The following is a 19,421-nucleotide window of genomic DNA, read 5'->3' on the forward strand; positions in this document are numbered from 1 at the left end:
CTTGATATAGTCCAATAAATCTTCCTTTAATAACTGCTTCCATTAATTAACCCATGATACAATAAATTGCTTAACGCTGCAGTTATGTTATACATGTGTTATGCAGCTTCTTCACTTATGTCATTTTTCCTAAAATGCCTGGATTTACCTACTGTCCCCAATTCAAATTATTCCAGTGGTTCTAGAAAAGTCCCAAGTTCTAGTCACCCGACTCCAAAGTATGAGTAAGCATCATTAATTTCTGTAATACTAAATCTATACTAATAAAAGGCAAAGCCCTCACTCACTCACTCACTCACTCACTCACTCACTGACTCATCACTAATTCTCCAACTTCCCGTGTGGGTGGAAGGCTGAAATTTGGCAGGTTCATTCCTTACAGCTTCCTTACAAAAGTTGGGCAGGTTTTATATCGAAATTCTACGCGTAATGGTCATAACTGGAAGCTGTTTTTCTCCATTTACTGTAATGGAGATGAGCTTCAACGCCGTGTGACATCATCACGCCTCCCACGTAATCACGCAGTACATAGAAAACCAGGAAGACCTCAAAAAGCGCTGAAGAAAACATGCATTATATAATTGAGAAGGCAGCGAAACAATAAGAAGCGAGCGAGTGACATATACAACCATATTCATGAGTTCTGCTACTGAAACAAAGCACGATGTAAACCTACACTTTAAATTAAGTTCATAGACAGGCTGCGCTGGCGCTTGTAATTTAGTGCCTGCCCATATAAGGCCGTCCGTCAGCGGCAATCCAATAGCAAACTGCCACGGGTAAATATTCACGGGTGAAGGACTGTGCTTATGGAGAGGAAGATGAGATGGTCAGGGTGGTGTTTGACACAAACTCAGCTTAAACTGCGAGAGAAAGTTTTAAGTGCCAGGACTAAGGTAACATTAAATACAGCCATGGACATAGCACCAGATGGCACCAGCACAGCTGGGAACCTTCGATGCATGTACACCGAGCGGCTCACGTGAACTGGCGCAGTGCACAGATAAAAGGCAACAGTTCCAAAGAGCTGAACAAAACCAATTACACAATTGAAAAGGCAGAAAAAAATATGAAGCGCCTCATACATACAAGCATATTCATAAATCCAACTACTGCGGAAACAAAGCACACGTTGGAAAAAGTCAATGTCCCGCTAAAGGAAGACAGTGTAAAAATCCCTTGCATGCAGTGTGTCAGGTCTCAGATAAAGAAGAAGACGAGCTGTTTATTGATGCAGTAAGAAACGAATCGATGAATGAAACCTGTCATCTTTACAACGATTGACAAACACGGAATGTAACTTGAACACAACACATCCTACAAATACGAACCTGATTGAAAGAAATAATGATAATCAAATCCTTGATGACAGCAACACTCAGTAACACTCACAAAACAAATACTGTATATTGACAGTCATGTTACGTTATTTTTAAAATGTTCCCTTTTCTTTTCTAGCTTTTTAACACACTACTTCTCCTGTGATACGCGGGTATATATATATGTATATATATATATAACCCGATCTACATACTCGAATAATGGATACTTTATTCGCCATCAGTGATTGTTTTGGTAAAGCCATACTCAGTGTATTCATTAGATGAACGGTAAAAAGTAAGGCGAGGGAGGATGACTTATTGAGGCATGCAGGCTGTAGTCTTGCGTCAACTCTATCTGAATTGCGCGATCACATTTGAAAAATATATCTTTTCAAGTTCTATTTAGTCCATATGTGTCAAACTCAAGGGCGAGATCATTTTATATACTGTATTATTGTTATTAAAGCCCGGGTATATGAAGCGCTGGTAACACAATAAACTACAGATCCCATAATGCAGCGCTTCAGCTGCCTTGCCGAACAGTAACCGCGTTAATCAAGTCTACCTTAAGATGCTGCAAGTTATTGCGAAGCTAGCTCACACGATGCTGAAGAGAAAAGTTGATTCTGAAAATAGAGCCTTTAAAAACCGATGGGAGGCTGAGTATATGTTTACTGAACCCGTGTGTCTCATTTGTGGAGCTAATGTGGCTGTAATTACAGAATTTAATCTAAGACGGCACTATGACACAAAACATCAGGGTAACCTGAAAGACCTGAATGCAATGCAGAAGATACAGAAAGCAGAAGAATTAAATAAGAATCTGACACTTCAGCGGACGTTTTACCCGTGCACAATCACAAAGTGATTTCAATTGAGGCTGCTTTTATGGGAGACACAACCACTTGCCCCACTTTCCCTATTACCAAGTAATGTTAAACCAAGTCGTCACTACGGTGTTCCCAAATCAGAACTTTGCTGATAAACTGAGCGCACTGAGTTTGCACGGCGCTTTGGTGACTTTGAAGAACAAAAAGTCCGTCTACATGCGGCTCGAACCTTGTGCATGTTTGGTAGCACATATCTGTGTGAGAAGCTCTTCTCAGTGATAAAGACTAACAAAACAGCACACAGGAGTCGCCTCACTGATGAGCACCTGCAATCCATCCTGAGAATCTCCACAACACAGAACCTCACACCAAACAGAAACGAACTTATTGCCAAAAAAAGATGCCAGGCGTCCAGCTCTAAAATGACATATGAGCAAAGACAACTGAATGATTTGATTTGTTATTGCTGAAAGGAACACATTTTATTTATATTTCTAGGTTTTGTTATGCAGCATGTTCATATTTGAATTTGTATAATTTTGACAGGATATATTTTTATGGAGAGCAAAATCTTTTGGGATATTTAAAATCTAAGTTTATTTTTATAAAATATAAAATTACATAAGAGTAAAGAAATTTGAATGTTTGTTCTTTTAATGTTTACTTTATTTCTAACTTGTATAATTTAGACAGGATATATTTTTATGGAGAGCAAAATATTATAAGTTGTTTAAGGTTTGAGTTGATTTATTCAGAAATAATATTCCTGTCTGTTTTTACCATTCCTACCAAAGATATTTCTGTCGACTAAATAAAAATTCCTTCTATTTAAAATTTAAATAGAACTTGAACAAATACGATAGTTCATAATATCCACGCAGACTTGCACGTAAGAGCGGTGTCATCCGTTTTAACAAACAGCGTATTGCACTGATACTGAAATAGCTGTGTGTGTATATATGTAGATATGTATGTATATGTATATATATGTTTATATATGTGTGTGTGTATGTATATATATATATATATATATATGTATTTGTGTGTATATATGTATGTGTGTATGTATATGTATAGATATGTGTATATATATATGTTTGTGTGTGTGTGTAAATATATATATATATATATATATATGACAACAACACTCATCACTCACAACAGTGACAAAACAATAACATTGACAATCATGTTACGTTATTTTCAAAATGTTTCCTTTTCTTTTTCATTGCTTCTTTAACACACTACTTCTCCGCTGCGAAGCGCGGGTATTTTGCTATTGCTGATAATTGTTAAAGCGAGCTGAAATATTTCAAAACTAAATAGATTAAGTGTGGCTTTCAAGTCTGCTTGTCTAGTACACTGATCTTCACTTCAGACTTGTGTTTGGCATCTTGGATGCTCGTGAATACTTGTTTTGTATACTCATTTTGAAGCCAACTTTATCACTACTCAGTATCCACTGTTCCACTGGTCTCAGTTTTGGTGGCACTTTCACATTTTTCTAATGAAACAAAGAAAGGTTAGAACCAACTCTTAAGAAAAGAGTATTTTTAATAAATGTATCTTAGAAATTACTCTGGAAATGACAATCAAAAGTGTACTAGTAAAATCAATTTTGTGATATGTAAAGGGTGGTCCAGATCTAATTATGCAATTTTCATTACGCTATAACTCACCCAAAAAATCCCGGAGCATCGAGAAGTGTACAAACCGACGACATGAAGAATCGCCTTTGTGCCGAACTGGAATTGTCCCCGAATAAATAAAAGTCATCCAGATAATCTGGATCTGCATAATTAGATCTGGACCACCCTGTATATTGAATATTTAATGCTTGATTGAAACTATATTTAAAACTGAGCAATCTCTTTTACTGGCACTACCTGTGAAAAGTCATTTTAAAATTAATTCTCATAAATCTTTATAACAAAAGCTTTGAACTAATCAATAAGATTTCAAGTTGAATGGACCCCTGGTTCAAACTCACAGCCTGTACAAATTCCTATATCACCTCTTCCTAAAAATGTATTAGTTTCTGTCGGTTTTGCTTGCAGGTGGAGTCTACTTTGCAATTGTTTAAATTATTTAAATGGAGTGCAGATTTAAGCTCAGCTCTCTGAAATATCCCTAGGTACATATTTTGTTCTTGTTCACAGTATTACTGCACAGTACTAATTTAATATTATTGGGTGCTGCAGTCATGGGTTTTTATTATTATTAATATTATAAGTCAGCAGAAAAATAGCTACTGAAAATCATGATATTTTGGTGAAAATTATAGAAAAATGACAGCAAATCAACCAATGTAAAAAAGATAAGGAAGTAAAAGTCTAAGCAAATGTCAACAGAGGTAAATCTGAAGTAAACTTTCTTTAACCTTGTTATCTAATTAAATGGGTTATAAGGAGATAAGAAAATACTGACACCAACTTATACGTGACCCTGTGTTAGGATATAGTGGGTTTGACGATGACTGACTGAGTGTTGCATAAGCAGTGCAGTTGTACTTCTCTTACATGTGCAAATATTTCCTGAGCTGAAACTTTATGTATATAAAGAAACAAACATTTAAAAAACATAAAAAGTCTGGAAAGACGCCTACCTTTTCCTAAGTGGACAGAATGTTCTATTTTTGGCTTTAATACTGTAAGAAAATCCTGAAATAAAAATAAAACATGAATTAAAATCAGGCTTATATAAATGTATCTGTTTCTAAGTATTTACTTAAAGAGTGATCATATTAGCCAGTACCCATAAGAACAGACTGAAACTCTTTTTAGTGGAGAATAGATGACAACGTCAAGATACTAACTCCACAAAAGGAAATAAAAGTCTTGGTGGAAGGCTATAGCAGTAACATTCAGGGACGTTTCTTGCCAAAAACAGCTTGAATAAACGTACCCATAATATATACTTATGTCAGATTAGACACTTAAAAGAGATAAAGCCTAAAAAACATAAAAATATCTATTTACCAATTGCTAACAAAACAGAAGTCTTACAATCCTTGAAGCACACAAATAATGGCAAGAGGAAAGCTAAACTAAAAGATACATAACAGTTAAAAGCTCAGCAGATGAACTGTGTTTGTAACCTCTGTTTTTATGTGATGAAGATTATTGCCACTTATTTCTTTTACATATCTGCATTTATTCAGTTCTGAAGCTCTGAGAAGAAAAAAAAAATATATCTTAAGGCATTATTCCAAGTATACTATTGGACTGTTCAAAGATCAGAGCTCCTCTGGCCACAATATTTAAAAAACTTTGGAACTGAACATTTTCACCTGTTAATAGCCACAATCTATGACAGAATCTGCAATCCGTGGTGCAATCATAAATATCAGTCTAATATCACCCACCTTAGAAAACAAGCAGAGCTGTAGAAGTGGGGTATAAAGTCAGACATGCACCCAGAAGAAAAGTGTAGAAAATACTCATTTTATGCTATTATAATACTGTTTTATGTGAAATATTAGGCACCACAAAGAGGAAAACTGAAACTGAATTAGAAGTTGCTCCTCTTATTTCACTCCAAAGAAATCATTTTCACAGACAAAAGTGAAGATTTCTAAATGGTTTGCTAGAACGGTGGTTTATAACCCCTGCAATAACTGTTTTCTAAACTTCTGCATGGTGGAAATCTCAGCTTTGATAGGTTGTGATTTTCATTAAGTAAAATGCATAACTGACACAAAGTAATATCGTGCTTTGTTTGAAAGTACTATAAAGGAATACATTCTTTGATGACAAAATGTTAAGTAGAGACCTTCCATACCTCAACAAATACTGTAATGGTTATATATTATTACATTTCCTTCATACTAACACTTGATAATACTACTATACTACTTCTTTTAATATTATTAAAGGAGACCACCCCCTCAGCCATACGGAGACAGAGGCAAGTATTCACCCAGCTAGGTCCCACAAAGATGAGAGATTCAGAGTGAAATAATCATACTTATTCTATCACCATTGATAGCAGACCATGACAGTACCACATCAAATACCACATGCAAGTTACACCATGCCCTCACTATCAGGTCAGGTCAAAAAAAAAACTCCACTATAGGGTTGCAGAAATCCAACAATCAGGAAAATTATTAAAACAAGCTGCAACTGATATATGATAAAAAAGCACAACAACACAAGGAAGCTAAAATGACATCACATTATTCAAGTTCTCTTGAAGTCAGGAAGTCTTTCTAATTACCAACTCGAATATTCACTGGCTGAATATTCAGCCTCCAGTTATATCTGAGAAATTACCTTTACAATTAGATTAAAATATTGCCATTATGATACTACTTTATTCACTGTATATGATTTCAAACAGTAAACTATTCTTTCATCTAAGCAAATAACAAATTCACTGTACTCTTTACACATGAAAATAATGACCCTATAAACCAATAAATGCATATGGCTACAGAGAGATGGAACGAATATGGACAAATGGAGATGAGTCACCTATTATGTGGATTCAAAGCCAAATCCTACTAATTAACATACAAATACAGAACAGTAATGCAGTGAGCAGTGAGTGTCAACTTCATGCCTGACCAAGTCAAACATAAATCAAAACAAGAAGAGCTTTAAAATGAAGGCAAAAGAATATGACTCTGGGCTCACAGTCCTACAAGAAACAACAAAGTATCCTATAATCACCATCAGGTCCCTAAAGCTTTACAAAAACATCCAGAGGAATAAGATTAGTAAAACTATAAACTGTATTCACCTAGAGTGAATATTTAACCCGAGAAAAAGTAGCTGATAGAAAAATGCCAACATTTAGAGACCTTATTTTAAAAACTTATATGAAGTAGCACAACCAGATGGGCTCACAAATAAACAAGAATCAATACTAAACTCACTCAAGGTACAAGAGTATTATGATGAGGAAAGCAGTTTGCATACCGAAGAACTTGGTATAAAACTGGGAGACATCACTGTTGCAAAAAGCTGGCAAAGGATTGCTCAGAAACACCAAAGAGGCCAAAGAGGGGAGTGGTTTATTTTTTAATTCAGTTAGATTTTCTCAGTACATTCTGGTTGCATTTTACAGACAAAAAAAAAAACAATGTAGGTTTAGGTGGATTTTTGGGGCTTAGGTCTGAAAGGGTTAAAAAGACCATAGAAACACTTTGTCTAAGAAAGTATAGTCCAGTAAATAATAAATATGTACATAATATTTTCATATCACCAAGCCCTCTGTGCGCTGCTTTTATTTTAAAGTTCAGAAATGGTAAATCAAGTTGAGGAAATATCTTGAATCTTTTTTTTTAGCACATTGGCTCAGCAGCTTTCCTCACAAGCAGGGATATTTGCTGCACTGAAACACATCATAGAAGCTGACCATTTTAGTTTGCAGTTATGAGATCATTTTGATAAATGCAATCTGGAGGGCATTGTGCATCCACTACATGCTGATTCAAAGACAGTCTTCATATGCCTCTGATGACCTCTGTGTGTGTTATAGTGTCCTATGTTATTTAGTTTAAGGCACAAGTGACTCAATTTGCATACATTTAAGTAACTATTAACATTGTTAATGTTCTTGCCTGGGCATGGCATTTGTACACATGATGTTAGCCTGTGATCTGAGAAGCAAACATGGGAAATGCCCTATCATAGTATAACTCAAGGAAAAGAACAAAAAAGCTGAATCGTTACTCCTAAAGGGTGAAGTAAGTGGAAATAAAAACAACAGAATATACAGATCTTATTACCCAACAAACCCATGACAATAACAAAGGACAAAAGTAAACCATGGGCAACCACATAAGTCTAAAGGGAGAAAAAGTTGGTCTGTTATTAGGCAAGCGCGACATAATCATACTTAGTAAGTTATTTTTATAATGAGTCTGTTCAGTATCAGAAATGCAAAACTAAAATAATTGACAAAATTCTACAAGCAAGATAAAAAGCTGCCCTGCTGTGCAGAAAAAAAAAATCCATGATTGCCAAGGTGTTTATACATACGTATTTAACACAAGACACTTAAAAACTACCTAACCTCTTTTTAAATTGCAAACAAAACAGTTATCAACCATATGCAAATGTTAAATATTGAAACAGTTATACTTCAAATAAATGCAAGTCATTACTAAAGGTAAACGGTATTTTTTTTTTAAATGCAAACTTTACCTGAACCCAAGTTGTATATGGCTCCACAGATTTCCTGACTGTTGAAATACTTTCCTCCAGCTCTGTGGTCTCCACAACATATTTATAATCATCCTCTGGTTTTGTATAAAGGGAAAGCTTCAAAACATAACGAAAGCTTATCACAAACAGAATATGACAGTAACTGTTATGATAAATGAGAAAAAAAAGTTAATTTACAAAGATGCTATGTTACAGTATGTGTCAAACACCACATACTATAGTATATTCTAGGGTTGTCACAATACCAAAACCTCAAACTTCGATACAATACTATGAAAAGTATTGAAACTAGATACTGTTTTCAGTAACCAATGCAGTATATTATGTAACTCAATAAAAAACTAAATAAATTACTATTCTGTATGCATTAAATTCTTTACATTGATGAAAACAAATAATACAAACTGTAATCACTAAATGCAAATAATTCAAGTAGTGCAATCTTCTATAAGGGTTAAGAGTAAAGTTCTGTAAACAATAAAATGTAAAGAACATTAAATATACTCAACATTTTTTGCATTAATGAAAACAAATACTGTTACTGAGGTAATGCAGTGAAATGTTACAAATGTAATGAAATGTTTAATATTTTGCAAACAATATACTGTACACTGCTCAAAAAAATTAAGTGAACTCTAAATCATCACAGTCTAACACCAAGGTCATCGTTTTACAGGTGGTGGCCAGAGAAAATTGCTCTCACCTTATGCTTGCTGATTAATTCTTCTCTAGTTTTGCATTTTGCTAGTGTCCTTGTCACTATTGGTAGCATGAGGCAGTACCTGCAGCTGATTGAGGTTGCACAGGTAGTCCATCTCCTCTAGGACTGTACATCCATACATGCCATCACAAGGTTTGCTATGTCTCCCAGGATAGTCTCAAGAGCCTGGAGGAAATACCAGTAGACGGGCCGTTACACAAGGAGAGCTGGACAGGAACATAGAAGGGTATCAACCCAGTGGCAGGGCCGGTATCTACTCTTTTGTATGAGTAGGAACAGGAGGAGCTACTGCCAGAGCCCTACACAATGACCTCCACCTAATTACTGGTATGCATGTGCTCCATGAGGGCGGCATGAGGGCCCAACGTCCTCCAGTGAGACTTGGACTCACAGCCCGTCACTGTGCAGCTCAACTGGGATTCACCAGAGAATACCACAATTGCCAGCTCCACCATTGGCACCTCATTCTCTTCACAGAATAGAGCAGGTTCACACTGAGCACATGTGACGCCGTGGTGAACGTTATTCAGCCTTCAACATCATCCAGCATGATCGGTTTAGTGGTGGGTCAGTGATGGTCTGGCATATCCTTGAAAGGTCAGATGGACCACCATGTCCTAGGCAACGGTACCCTGACTGCTATTAGGTACTGGTGCAGTACAGTGCTCAACCTCAAGGTGGCTAATGCTCAACCTCAGGTGTGTAGGAAGTCCTGGATGATGAAGACATTGAAGCCATTGTCTTGTCCGCAGACTTGAATCCAACTGAGAACCTCTGGGATGTATCAGTGCATCCAATGCCACCACGTAGAACCACAGACTGTCCAGGAGATTACTGATGCTCTGATCCAGTTCTGGGAGGAGATACCCCAGGACACCATCCACCATCTCATCAGGGGCATGCCCAGATGTTGTCAGGAGTGCATACAGGCACAGGAGGGCCATACACACTACTGAGTCACATAATGAGTTCAATCAATCAATCAACATTTATTTATATAGCACATATTCATACAAAAAATGTAGCTCAAAGTGCTTTACAAAATGAATAGAAAAATAGAAGACACAATAAAAAATAAACATAAGTCAACATTAATTAACATAGAATAAGTAAGGTCCGATGGCCAGGGTGGACAGAAAAAACAAAAAAAAAACTCCAAAAGCTGGAGAAAAAAAAAATAAAATCTGTAGGGGTTCCAGACCACGAGACCGCCCAGTCCCCTCTGGGCAATCTACCGAATCTAATAGAGTTGCCGTGATGAAATTCACACAGGTTGGATCAGCCTACGATTTCAATTTTTGACTTTGATTTTTGGTGTGATGTTGAATCCAGCCCTCAGTGGGCTGGTGATTAGATTTCCATTGACCATTTTTGCATCATTTTGTTTGTCAATGAATTACACAGTATTATTCAGTAAAGATTTTCCACTTTAATACTGCATTCTTTAAGATTCATGTGTGATTTAATTATTCCCTTTATTTTTTTGAGCAGTGTATATAGCATTTTTAAAACAAACAATAAATAAATATCTAAGTAAAATTAACATTAGTGTGGTCTTTTGTTCAAAAAAGTAACACAGAAACAGACCACTAACACATTTAAAGGCTTTCCATAAATACAAACAATGCACATTGCATTTTTCTGTAAATAAGTAACAATGTTCTTATAACTTCCAAATTTTTTGCAAGAAAGGCTGGCATGTCAACATGCTCTTCCATGAGGCCGCTGCATGCTTTTGTTGAGCTGCAAATGAACCCTGACATACTAAATACATGCTCGGAAACACATCTGGAAGTATATGAGCACACAAGAAGTCATGCCATTGTTTATGCAATTGAACACTAAAAAGTAATAGCATTGTATTTTATATAGTAAAGGGGGCAAAATATAATTGTAAGTTGAATGTTATAAAATAAAAAGAAAGTAACGTGCCATGACAGCATACTTCGCTGTGACAGTTTAAAACATGAGGAAGCAAATTAGCTCCAGTGCTAAAGACTGTTGCCTTGAATGAACAGCACCTATATAACTGCCCCACTGGTAAAACTAATCACAGACCCTGTCTTAATGCATTGACTACAAAAAACACTGTTTAGGTAAGTTAAGGCCATGTGCCCCACACACCAAAGAAAACCATCTCCCCATTCCTCGATATCTCATGGTATCGACTGCACACTCTGGACTGTGGGGCTCCAAAGTCCCTGAAGTTGTCATATTAACCCTAGTGAGTGGGTTGAAATGGGGCTACAACTCCAGCCATGACAAATCAGAAATGTGCTTGTAATGCAGGCTGCAGAATCAATATTATGAAAAATGAGTACTTAAGTAATTTTAAAAAGTTGTGAAGGATGACATGGATGAACTGGTATTCTGGGCAGGATAAAGCCCATTCCCTATCTCAGCTGGGAGGTTGACATGATATGCCAGAATTGTCAGACTGACATCCCAGTGGAGACTGGCAGAAGACCCATACCTGGATGAGAGGTTGAGTTTTAGTATTTTTAAAATGTATTCTCACTCTTCATCCTGATAAAGGCAAAAGCAGGAAGGCTAATCGAAAATAAATTTTATAAAGTTAACTTTAAATGATTACTTCATCTCAAAAGTATAGTACAAACCATGCTGAATTCAGTTTCACTTTCATTTTGTGTTTTGTTTTGTAACATTAAGTTTTATCTACAGATTATGATACATTATTTTACAAAAAATTAGTTTGAAAAGGGTAATAATTCTTTTACTATTCTAGACAAAAAATACACAGATGTTCTACTCTGGGTGACAGAAAAAAGGATATGATTTGGAAGGGACCAGAAGCAAGAGAAGTGGGAAAAATAACATGCAACATTCATAACCAGAGAGACTATAATAGAACTAATAGACAAAATCTAAACAGTGACCAAAAAAAAGAGCAAGAAGTCTTTCACCAAAATGTGCACTAGGAAAACACACACTAAATCTTTTTGAGAACTTGTATCTTGGATAACCTGGAAGTGTGCAATGCTGACCTTTCTAATGTTACACTGATGACCTCACTTGCAGCGCATCTCCTGACAAATACGGTGGCAACACTCACAAGAAAACAAAAGTTCTTCAATTTCATTTTATGTTGACAAACATTTTTTCTTCTTCTTTCCAAATTGTATTTTGGCATACTTTTTACATAATAATGATAAACGCCATATTGAGCAGTCCCTTGTACGGTCCAAAGCTTCCAATCATTAAAACTCAGAAGGTCTTGAGAACTCCAAAGGCAAATAAGAAAGAGGGGTATAAGAGCATACTTTGAAAGTACATTAGGCACCTTTCAAATTCATGGTGTATACATGGTTAAATGAAAGATTCTCAGTTGCTTAAACCAACACTTCAATATCATGTTTTTCTTTTTCCTGGATATTTTTTCCATTATACTGAATGACACACAAGTGTCATGGCCTTCAGAAGGTAATTCTTCAGCTTACACGATACAACACTAGAAATAAACAGTGTCATTTCAGAGTAATACAGAGAGGAATTAAATCTTAAAAAAGGACAGGCCGTTTCCAGCACTTTACCTAAAAGAATTGGAAGCAACTGGCAATACTTCGGGAGATGTCCCAAAATCCTATCTAAGGTAGGATTTACAATGTGCCCATCTACTCTACTATGTAGTAAAATGCTAATGTACAGTAGTGTGTGTCCAGTTCAACTGAGCAATCTGATCAACCACTTTGGCTTTGGTTACACGATCAACAGAAGAAGTGTGACACACAAGGAGAAGTAAAGGCGAAGAAGGCCCACTAAAAGTTGCCTTTGAAGACAAGAAACATAAAAGCGGATAAAGAGACAGAGTCTGACAAGCAGGCATTATCGGAACATGTTCAAATAGAGGAACTGCTGGACAAAAGAATTTCAGACACATGAGGATACAGAAGAAGGGTGCTGAAGGTACACATGGAGCAAGAGATATCAAATATTTTTATATTTATTCTACTACCTGTCTTAGTGGCTAGTAAAATGTAATTAAGACAGACCATTTAATCAGTGTGTTTGTACCACTATATGGACATGAGTTAAAATAAATAAATAACTAATCAAACAACCTAAATAACTATTTTTTTTCCTGATCAGGAAGACCTAGAAAAGATTAATTTCATTTAAACAATTTCAGATTCCATGTTTTTTTTCCGTCAGCACAGACTCCATATTTAAAGTCCAAGAAAAAAAATTCAGTTACAATGCAATCTTTGCAATTTGTCAAGTGAAGAAAGAATAAAAAAATACAATCCAGTAAATCATACCTCTTCAACTTTAAGGGAGATGCCACCCTGCTTATCTTCACTTCCAGCATGAACTCGGAAAGGGAGAAGGCTCAGGCCTATGCCTGTTGGAATTGCTGCTAGCTTCAATGTCTAAAATGAGCAGTTAAATATAGTTATAATAAGAAAGAAACATACTGTATACTGTATAATGAGAAAGTCATAATCAAGATATTCAAAAATAGCTGCCACAGCATTGTGTTTAACTCTAGAATAGGGCCTTGACAAACTGAGATTAAAGTGTATTTGGAGTTGTTGAGTTGTGTTAAACTACACTAATAAGAAAAAATGAGACAATATTGTTTTTTTGTATATTTATAAACTTTATATTATTGGTGAAAAAGTGAATGAGACTAAGGTACAGAACCTTTTTTATTTTTTAGCAATGTTTTGCATACTTGTACAACAAAACCAATATTGGAAAAAATCCATTTGTTGTGTTAAGTCCCCCAATTCCAGCTACAAAAACATTTACTTCTATAGCACATTTTCATTCACAGAATGTAGCTCAAAGTGCTTTACAATATGTCAATATATCAAAGATACAGAAGAAAAGAAAAACAAATTAAATTAGGCAAGAATGATAATAGTAAAACAATAAATATGAGCTTAACTAATGTATACAATGTAGGAGACGGCCAGCAGCTTAACCCGGCTGGGATGCCCCAGAAATGGACACTGCCTTCCCCAAGACGCTAGATGACAGATTCCCTGGACTGCGGTGGTGCCCTGGATTCCCGCAGGGCACTATGGGACATGGAGTTCGGCAACACAGCCCTGCTGGGTACCATGGGTGCCGCCAGGGGACGCTGTGGGAAGATGGTGGGAGACAAAGTTCTTACCTAGCCCGGAAGTAATAGGGGATCATGAGGACGGAAACCCTGAAGTACTTGCGGGCTGATCAAAGAACTTGAATTCTCCGTCTGACCCGGAAGTGCTGGCAAGTCACATGAACAAAAGAGGAGAAGCACTTCCCGGTCAAGGACTTTATAAGGGACTGCTGAAGACCCAGCAGGCGAGCCTGAGTCGAGAGGAGGTGGACAACGCTTACTGAGGAGATGTGGAGGAGAACAGAGAAGAATATTGTGAATTATTTAATTGTTAATTGTGGTTGTTGTGCTTGGGGAGTACTGTTGGAGAACAAGAAATTAATTGAAAATCTTCTTGGTGCTTTTACCTGGTGTCCTGCGTGTCTGACTGTTGGGTTTAAAGGGGCAACAGTGTCACCTAGCATCTAACATATAATTAGAAAAATAGAGTACTTATATATAACATTAAAATCTCTAAAGATGAGCCTGATAAGGTCAGATGGCCAAGAGGACATAAAAAAACCCCCAAAAAACTCCAGATTAGCTGGAGAAAAAAAAACAAAATCTACAAGGGTTTCAATGCCAAAAGATCACCTAGTCCCCACTGGATAACCTACCAAACATAAATTTTCTAAAGCTGTTCCTCATTGTTTCCAGGCTTTGTCCCAGAGCTAAGCAGAATTATTGGGACAAATAAATGACAGGTGATTCTATTTGCTCAGGTGTTCCATGTTCTCTTAATTATTAACCATTAAAAAACCTCTGAATCTGTAGGATTGGTTGTAGTCCCTGGAGTTTGATTTTGGGGTCTGGTGTTAATATCCAAGGTACAAAACAAAATGAAAACTAGAGGGCAGGTCATGATAGAAAAGCAAGCAATTCTGAAAATGTGATGAAAGCGAAAAATGATCAAAGCCATTGGTAAACAAATGGCTATTCCAGAATCAAAAGTATAGAATATGTTGAAAAAGAAAGAAATAACTGGTGGTCTAATCAATTTGCAAAGAGTACAGCATCCCAGGAAGACCACAGCAGCTGATAACAGTATTGTTATAGTTGTTAAGAGAAACCCAAACGTAACATCCAAAGAAAAAAAAAGACAAGTCTACAGGATGCCAGGGTAATACTGCCAGTATTTGCCATTTGCAGAAGAATTGAAGAAAGGAAATATAAAAGCTACACTGCAAGATGCAAATCTCCTATGAGTACCAAGAAAAAGAGCCAAACTGGAATTCGCAAAGAAGTACAAAGATGAGCCAGAAGGAAATCACATTTGCATTTTCAATCATGTTAAATGTGCCTGCTATCCATTTTCAACCAACTTTGAATGTGGTCTTTGTGATTATTCACCAGTGTGTTTACACCCAGTTTTTTTTTAATTTGGTCACATGCTATCCAATTGTGACACACATTAATGCAGGTATAAACAGATGTAGTTTGCTTTAGCTACACATTCTTACATTTTTAGACTGCTTCTCTAAGTCAACTTTATGTGCTGACGTAATGTACCTTTCTCAATGCTGATTTCAGTCCTGTGGCAGCTGTTAGCTTTCCCTTACAGTGTCCAAGTAAGAAAAGCTGTGACAGTTTCAAGAGGGAGACACAAGGTAGAAGATACAATTCTGATGTGCAGAAAAGTACCCATGTGTCTAGTTTGTAAAGAAAATATAACAGTAGTTGTTTGTATATACTGTATAGTCTAGCCTGGAAGTGGGTATACAAAGGGTTATTTTTGGCCCTCAGTAAAATAAAGCTTGACACCTCTGGTCTACATAATAAATAATAAAACAAATATCTTTCACAAAATTGATCACTATCATATGTAACATATTGTTAAAGTAGCCCAAGTCAAAATTAGATAAAAAAAAAAAACAATGCCAACCTTTACATTAACTAAGTGGTTGAGCCACCATTAGCCACAAGAGCCTCAACCAAATGCTTCCTGTAGCTGATGTTCTGACCTATGCAGTGTTTAGGTAGTATTTTGGCCAATTAATCTTTGTACAACTGCATAAGGATCATTGCTGTTTTAGTCTATCTAGATATTTTTTTCCCTTTCCAAAGCCCAATTTTGCTACTCCCAGTACAGTACATGATGAGCCTGACATCAGAAATCTGCTGTACATTGCTAGAGTTACTGATGTTCATATATGCCATACACTATTGCTGACATGTGATGGGGCATTGAGATCAGCTTGCCAACGGTAAACAGATTTTGTGCAGAGTGAAATTTTGTTTTTGTTTTTTCTCTTTCAGCTGGTCTTGCGTTAATATTCATATTTTTTAGCTTGTATTTCAAAACACTGAGTTTATTTTAGTACTTTTACCAGATGCATATCCATATATTTCCATATAAATCTTGCATGAGGTTTTTATGTTCAGCACTGCATTTGATGGCTCTGAAGTGTTCTGCTTTCATCCATACTACTATTTGTAATGGGGGAATGTTACTAGTGTATTGCATATGAATACACTGAATTCAAGGGTCTTTAAGCTTTGAGGCTCCTGCTATCTGGAATTCTGCCCAAGCACTGTTTGTGAGGATTCATTAGTGTTAAGACTGAAAGATCTGCTATGCCCGATTACATATGCTATGCCTGATTTTATTTTAATCATTATTTTATAATTAATTTGTTATCTAATTAATTAACCTTACCAAGCTGTTTAAAAATTCTTCTTTTGAGTTAAGTCTTACCTATTATGAAAGTGATTATTTTGTAGGCTCTCCTCATTAATTCTATTACCTATGCTTTATTGTAAAATCAATTGCATTATTACTTTTTGCTTTGTGCTGGTCTTTTGTGCAATCTGAAATGTTCATTATTAGATTTTGTGCAATATGCAATAAAGACTGACTGCCATATTGATTTTATGTATTTAAACATTTAACTGTGTCAAATCTCAAATTCAACCTGTCTGAATAGCTGAACAGCAGCAAATACTACTTTTTCAGTGTGTGGCCCAATTTTAAAACACTTGTACTAAAAATACTACATTATGACTAATGTAATACAATCTACAAAGTAAAATCAAGCCATAAATGGACACAAATATAACACCAAAATGCCATATACAGTTACACAGACACCAATAACATGCCAAAATGTCTGGCTGAAGTAAGCAGGATGAAAAGTAATCTAATTTAATGTTTCAATTCATTAAAATCCAGATTTTACAGAAGTTGAAATCAACAGTAAAAATGTCAAAGCCACAGGAATATACAGTTGTTATCCAAATGCTCTCCCACAACTCATTTCAAGCTTTCCCAAACAACAAGAAGCAGAAGGGTGCATGCTAAATCATACCCGCATACAACATTTTGGGCTTGCAGCCAACTACCAATAGAATGCTGTTCAGTAGAATCTCTTTCCACTTACACAATGAAGTATTCCTTTATTCCTTAAATCCAGCTCCCCCACTTCTTTCTCTTTCCGAGTTTTTTTCAACTTCCTCCGTTCTATTATGCACATTTGCTTCTCAATCAGAATACTTCCATTACTCAAAAGCACTGGGGCCTCTATGATAGCCCTCCATTTTAATGAAGTCATTTTTGTTGTAGACCTTGGTTAATTAGTACAACCAAGAAAAGTAGGTCAGCAACAAACACCAGTTTAGCTCTTAATTCCCCAGTGCAGTGATAAACATTCATTATGGTGCTTGACTGCAACCTCTGTGAGATTAAAAACACTCTTTTCAACAAAACATATAACAAGCACTACTATCAGATCCCAGGATCCAGCATCATCTGTTTAAGGATCACATATCTGCGTCAGTCACATTTTAAACTGTTACTTTTGCTAGTTACAAGCTAATCTCTGCATCAAGTCAAACAATGTAATAAAGTGTTCAAATTATAGACTAATTCCTGGGTATTTCAGACATATTGAACATGCAAACGGCTCAGTGCCTACTACTATATCCTATCAAAAAAATGCTATAATCATTCTGGATCCAAATCTTGCAACAGGTGCACATATCATTAGGCTGGTACTAAAATAAGTTAATCCAATCTTAAAAAGAGTATCAAGTAACAATATTGATTTAGCAGTCATATAAATACTATAATGTACTTAATGCATTAGAGCAGAGTTCTGATCAAGGCTGGTTTCCACCGTCTGATGCTGCTGGGTATAGACTCTGGTACTCCAGAGGTTTAATAATGGATGGATGAGTTGGAGTCATTCATCACGATTATCAGACATTCATACTGCTAAAATCTATGCTTTTAGGCAAATATGCATCATTAGCACATTACTGGCGCAAATTACAATTTTCACTGGCTGTTGGTCAAATGACAACTCTACAAAGGAGAGCCTCTGTGAAGAAGTTAAACAGTCCAACCTTCAGTAAAAATAGTGGCAAGTTCCCATGATAAAAATAAATCACTTCACTTTTTGTGATTAACATATCTTAGTAACACAGATGGCACATTTTCTCAAACTGGAATCACTGGAGTCAACTTATTACTAACACTTCACTTAGCACACGTTTCCAGGGCTAATTAATGATTACCACTAGGAATGGGCTGAATTATAGGACACCAAAAATGTTTATAAAATTTATATTTGGTATTCATCCAAATGAAGAAGAAAATGCAGAAATTTTGGCCAAGTATATAACACTGTCTCTGCTGCCTTCCTGTTCCAGTTATGGAAGATGTTTTGAAACAACTTCTATTGATGAGTAGGAAATAAGCAATATGTCACGAACGCCATCTTTAGAGGTTTATACTGGTTATTACCAATAAGAAACAATAGACAAATGGTGAGACACCACAAGGCTTTTAAAAAAGCAAAGATAAATGGGCAAAGAGAGAAGCATAATGGGTCACACGCTAACACTGTTCACATACACAGACATTGCTAACATTCTCATTTGCAGACTTAATTAATATATTCTAGGTATATACAGTTTACAGGGTCATTAATGTCACAGGTAAAGAGTATTCTGAATTCTTACTTTTATGTGTTGACCAATAAGCAATACGTTGCCACTCTCTATCACCATGATTAGTGCATTTAAATAATTTACCTAAGTTATCTTACCTCAAAGTTTCTATCTTCCTTACCTGAAAAGGTAAGAAGCACGCAAACAATGTATTAATGGATGGGCACAAGATCTTCAAATTTACAAGACATAAACTGAGAAAGCACAGTCATTCAAGGCAGGGTCAATTGGCCATGCTGTTTGTATTTCACCTGTCCTTTCATGCTGGTCTATGTGGTTTTTGCTGTTTGTTAGCATTACGTGTAAATTATAAAATATACTGCA

At 36.0% G+C, this 19,421-nt stretch overlaps 1 protein-coding gene across 2 annotated transcripts in view; it reads right to left on the minus strand.

Annotated features, from left to right (window-relative positions):
- apooa (apolipoprotein O, a) overlaps positions 1-19,421 on the minus strand; it is a 48,793-nt gene that overhangs the window by 25,131 nt on the left and 4,241 nt on the right. Inside the window, exons 2-5 of one of the 2 annotated variants that reach the window (XM_039745591.1) lie at positions 19,196-19,218; positions 13,324-13,434; positions 8,305-8,421; positions 4,758-4,812 (exon numbers count right to left, since the gene is read on the minus strand). In XM_039745591.1, the coding sequence (XP_039601525.1) occupies positions 4,758-4,812; positions 8,305-8,421; positions 13,324-13,434; positions 19,196-19,218 (306 nt within the window). The remainder of the gene's footprint in view (positions 1-4,757; positions 4,813-8,304; positions 8,422-13,323; positions 13,435-19,195; positions 19,219-19,421) is intronic. The other variant, XM_039745592.1, reaches the window with a different exon arrangement.

The sequence above is a fragment of the Polypterus senegalus genome, chromosome 2 (genome assembly GCF_016835505.1).
Source record: "Polypterus senegalus isolate Bchr_013 chromosome 2, ASM1683550v1, whole genome shotgun sequence".
NCBI lineage: Eukaryota > Metazoa > Chordata > Cladistia > Polypteriformes > Polypteridae > Polypterus > Polypterus senegalus.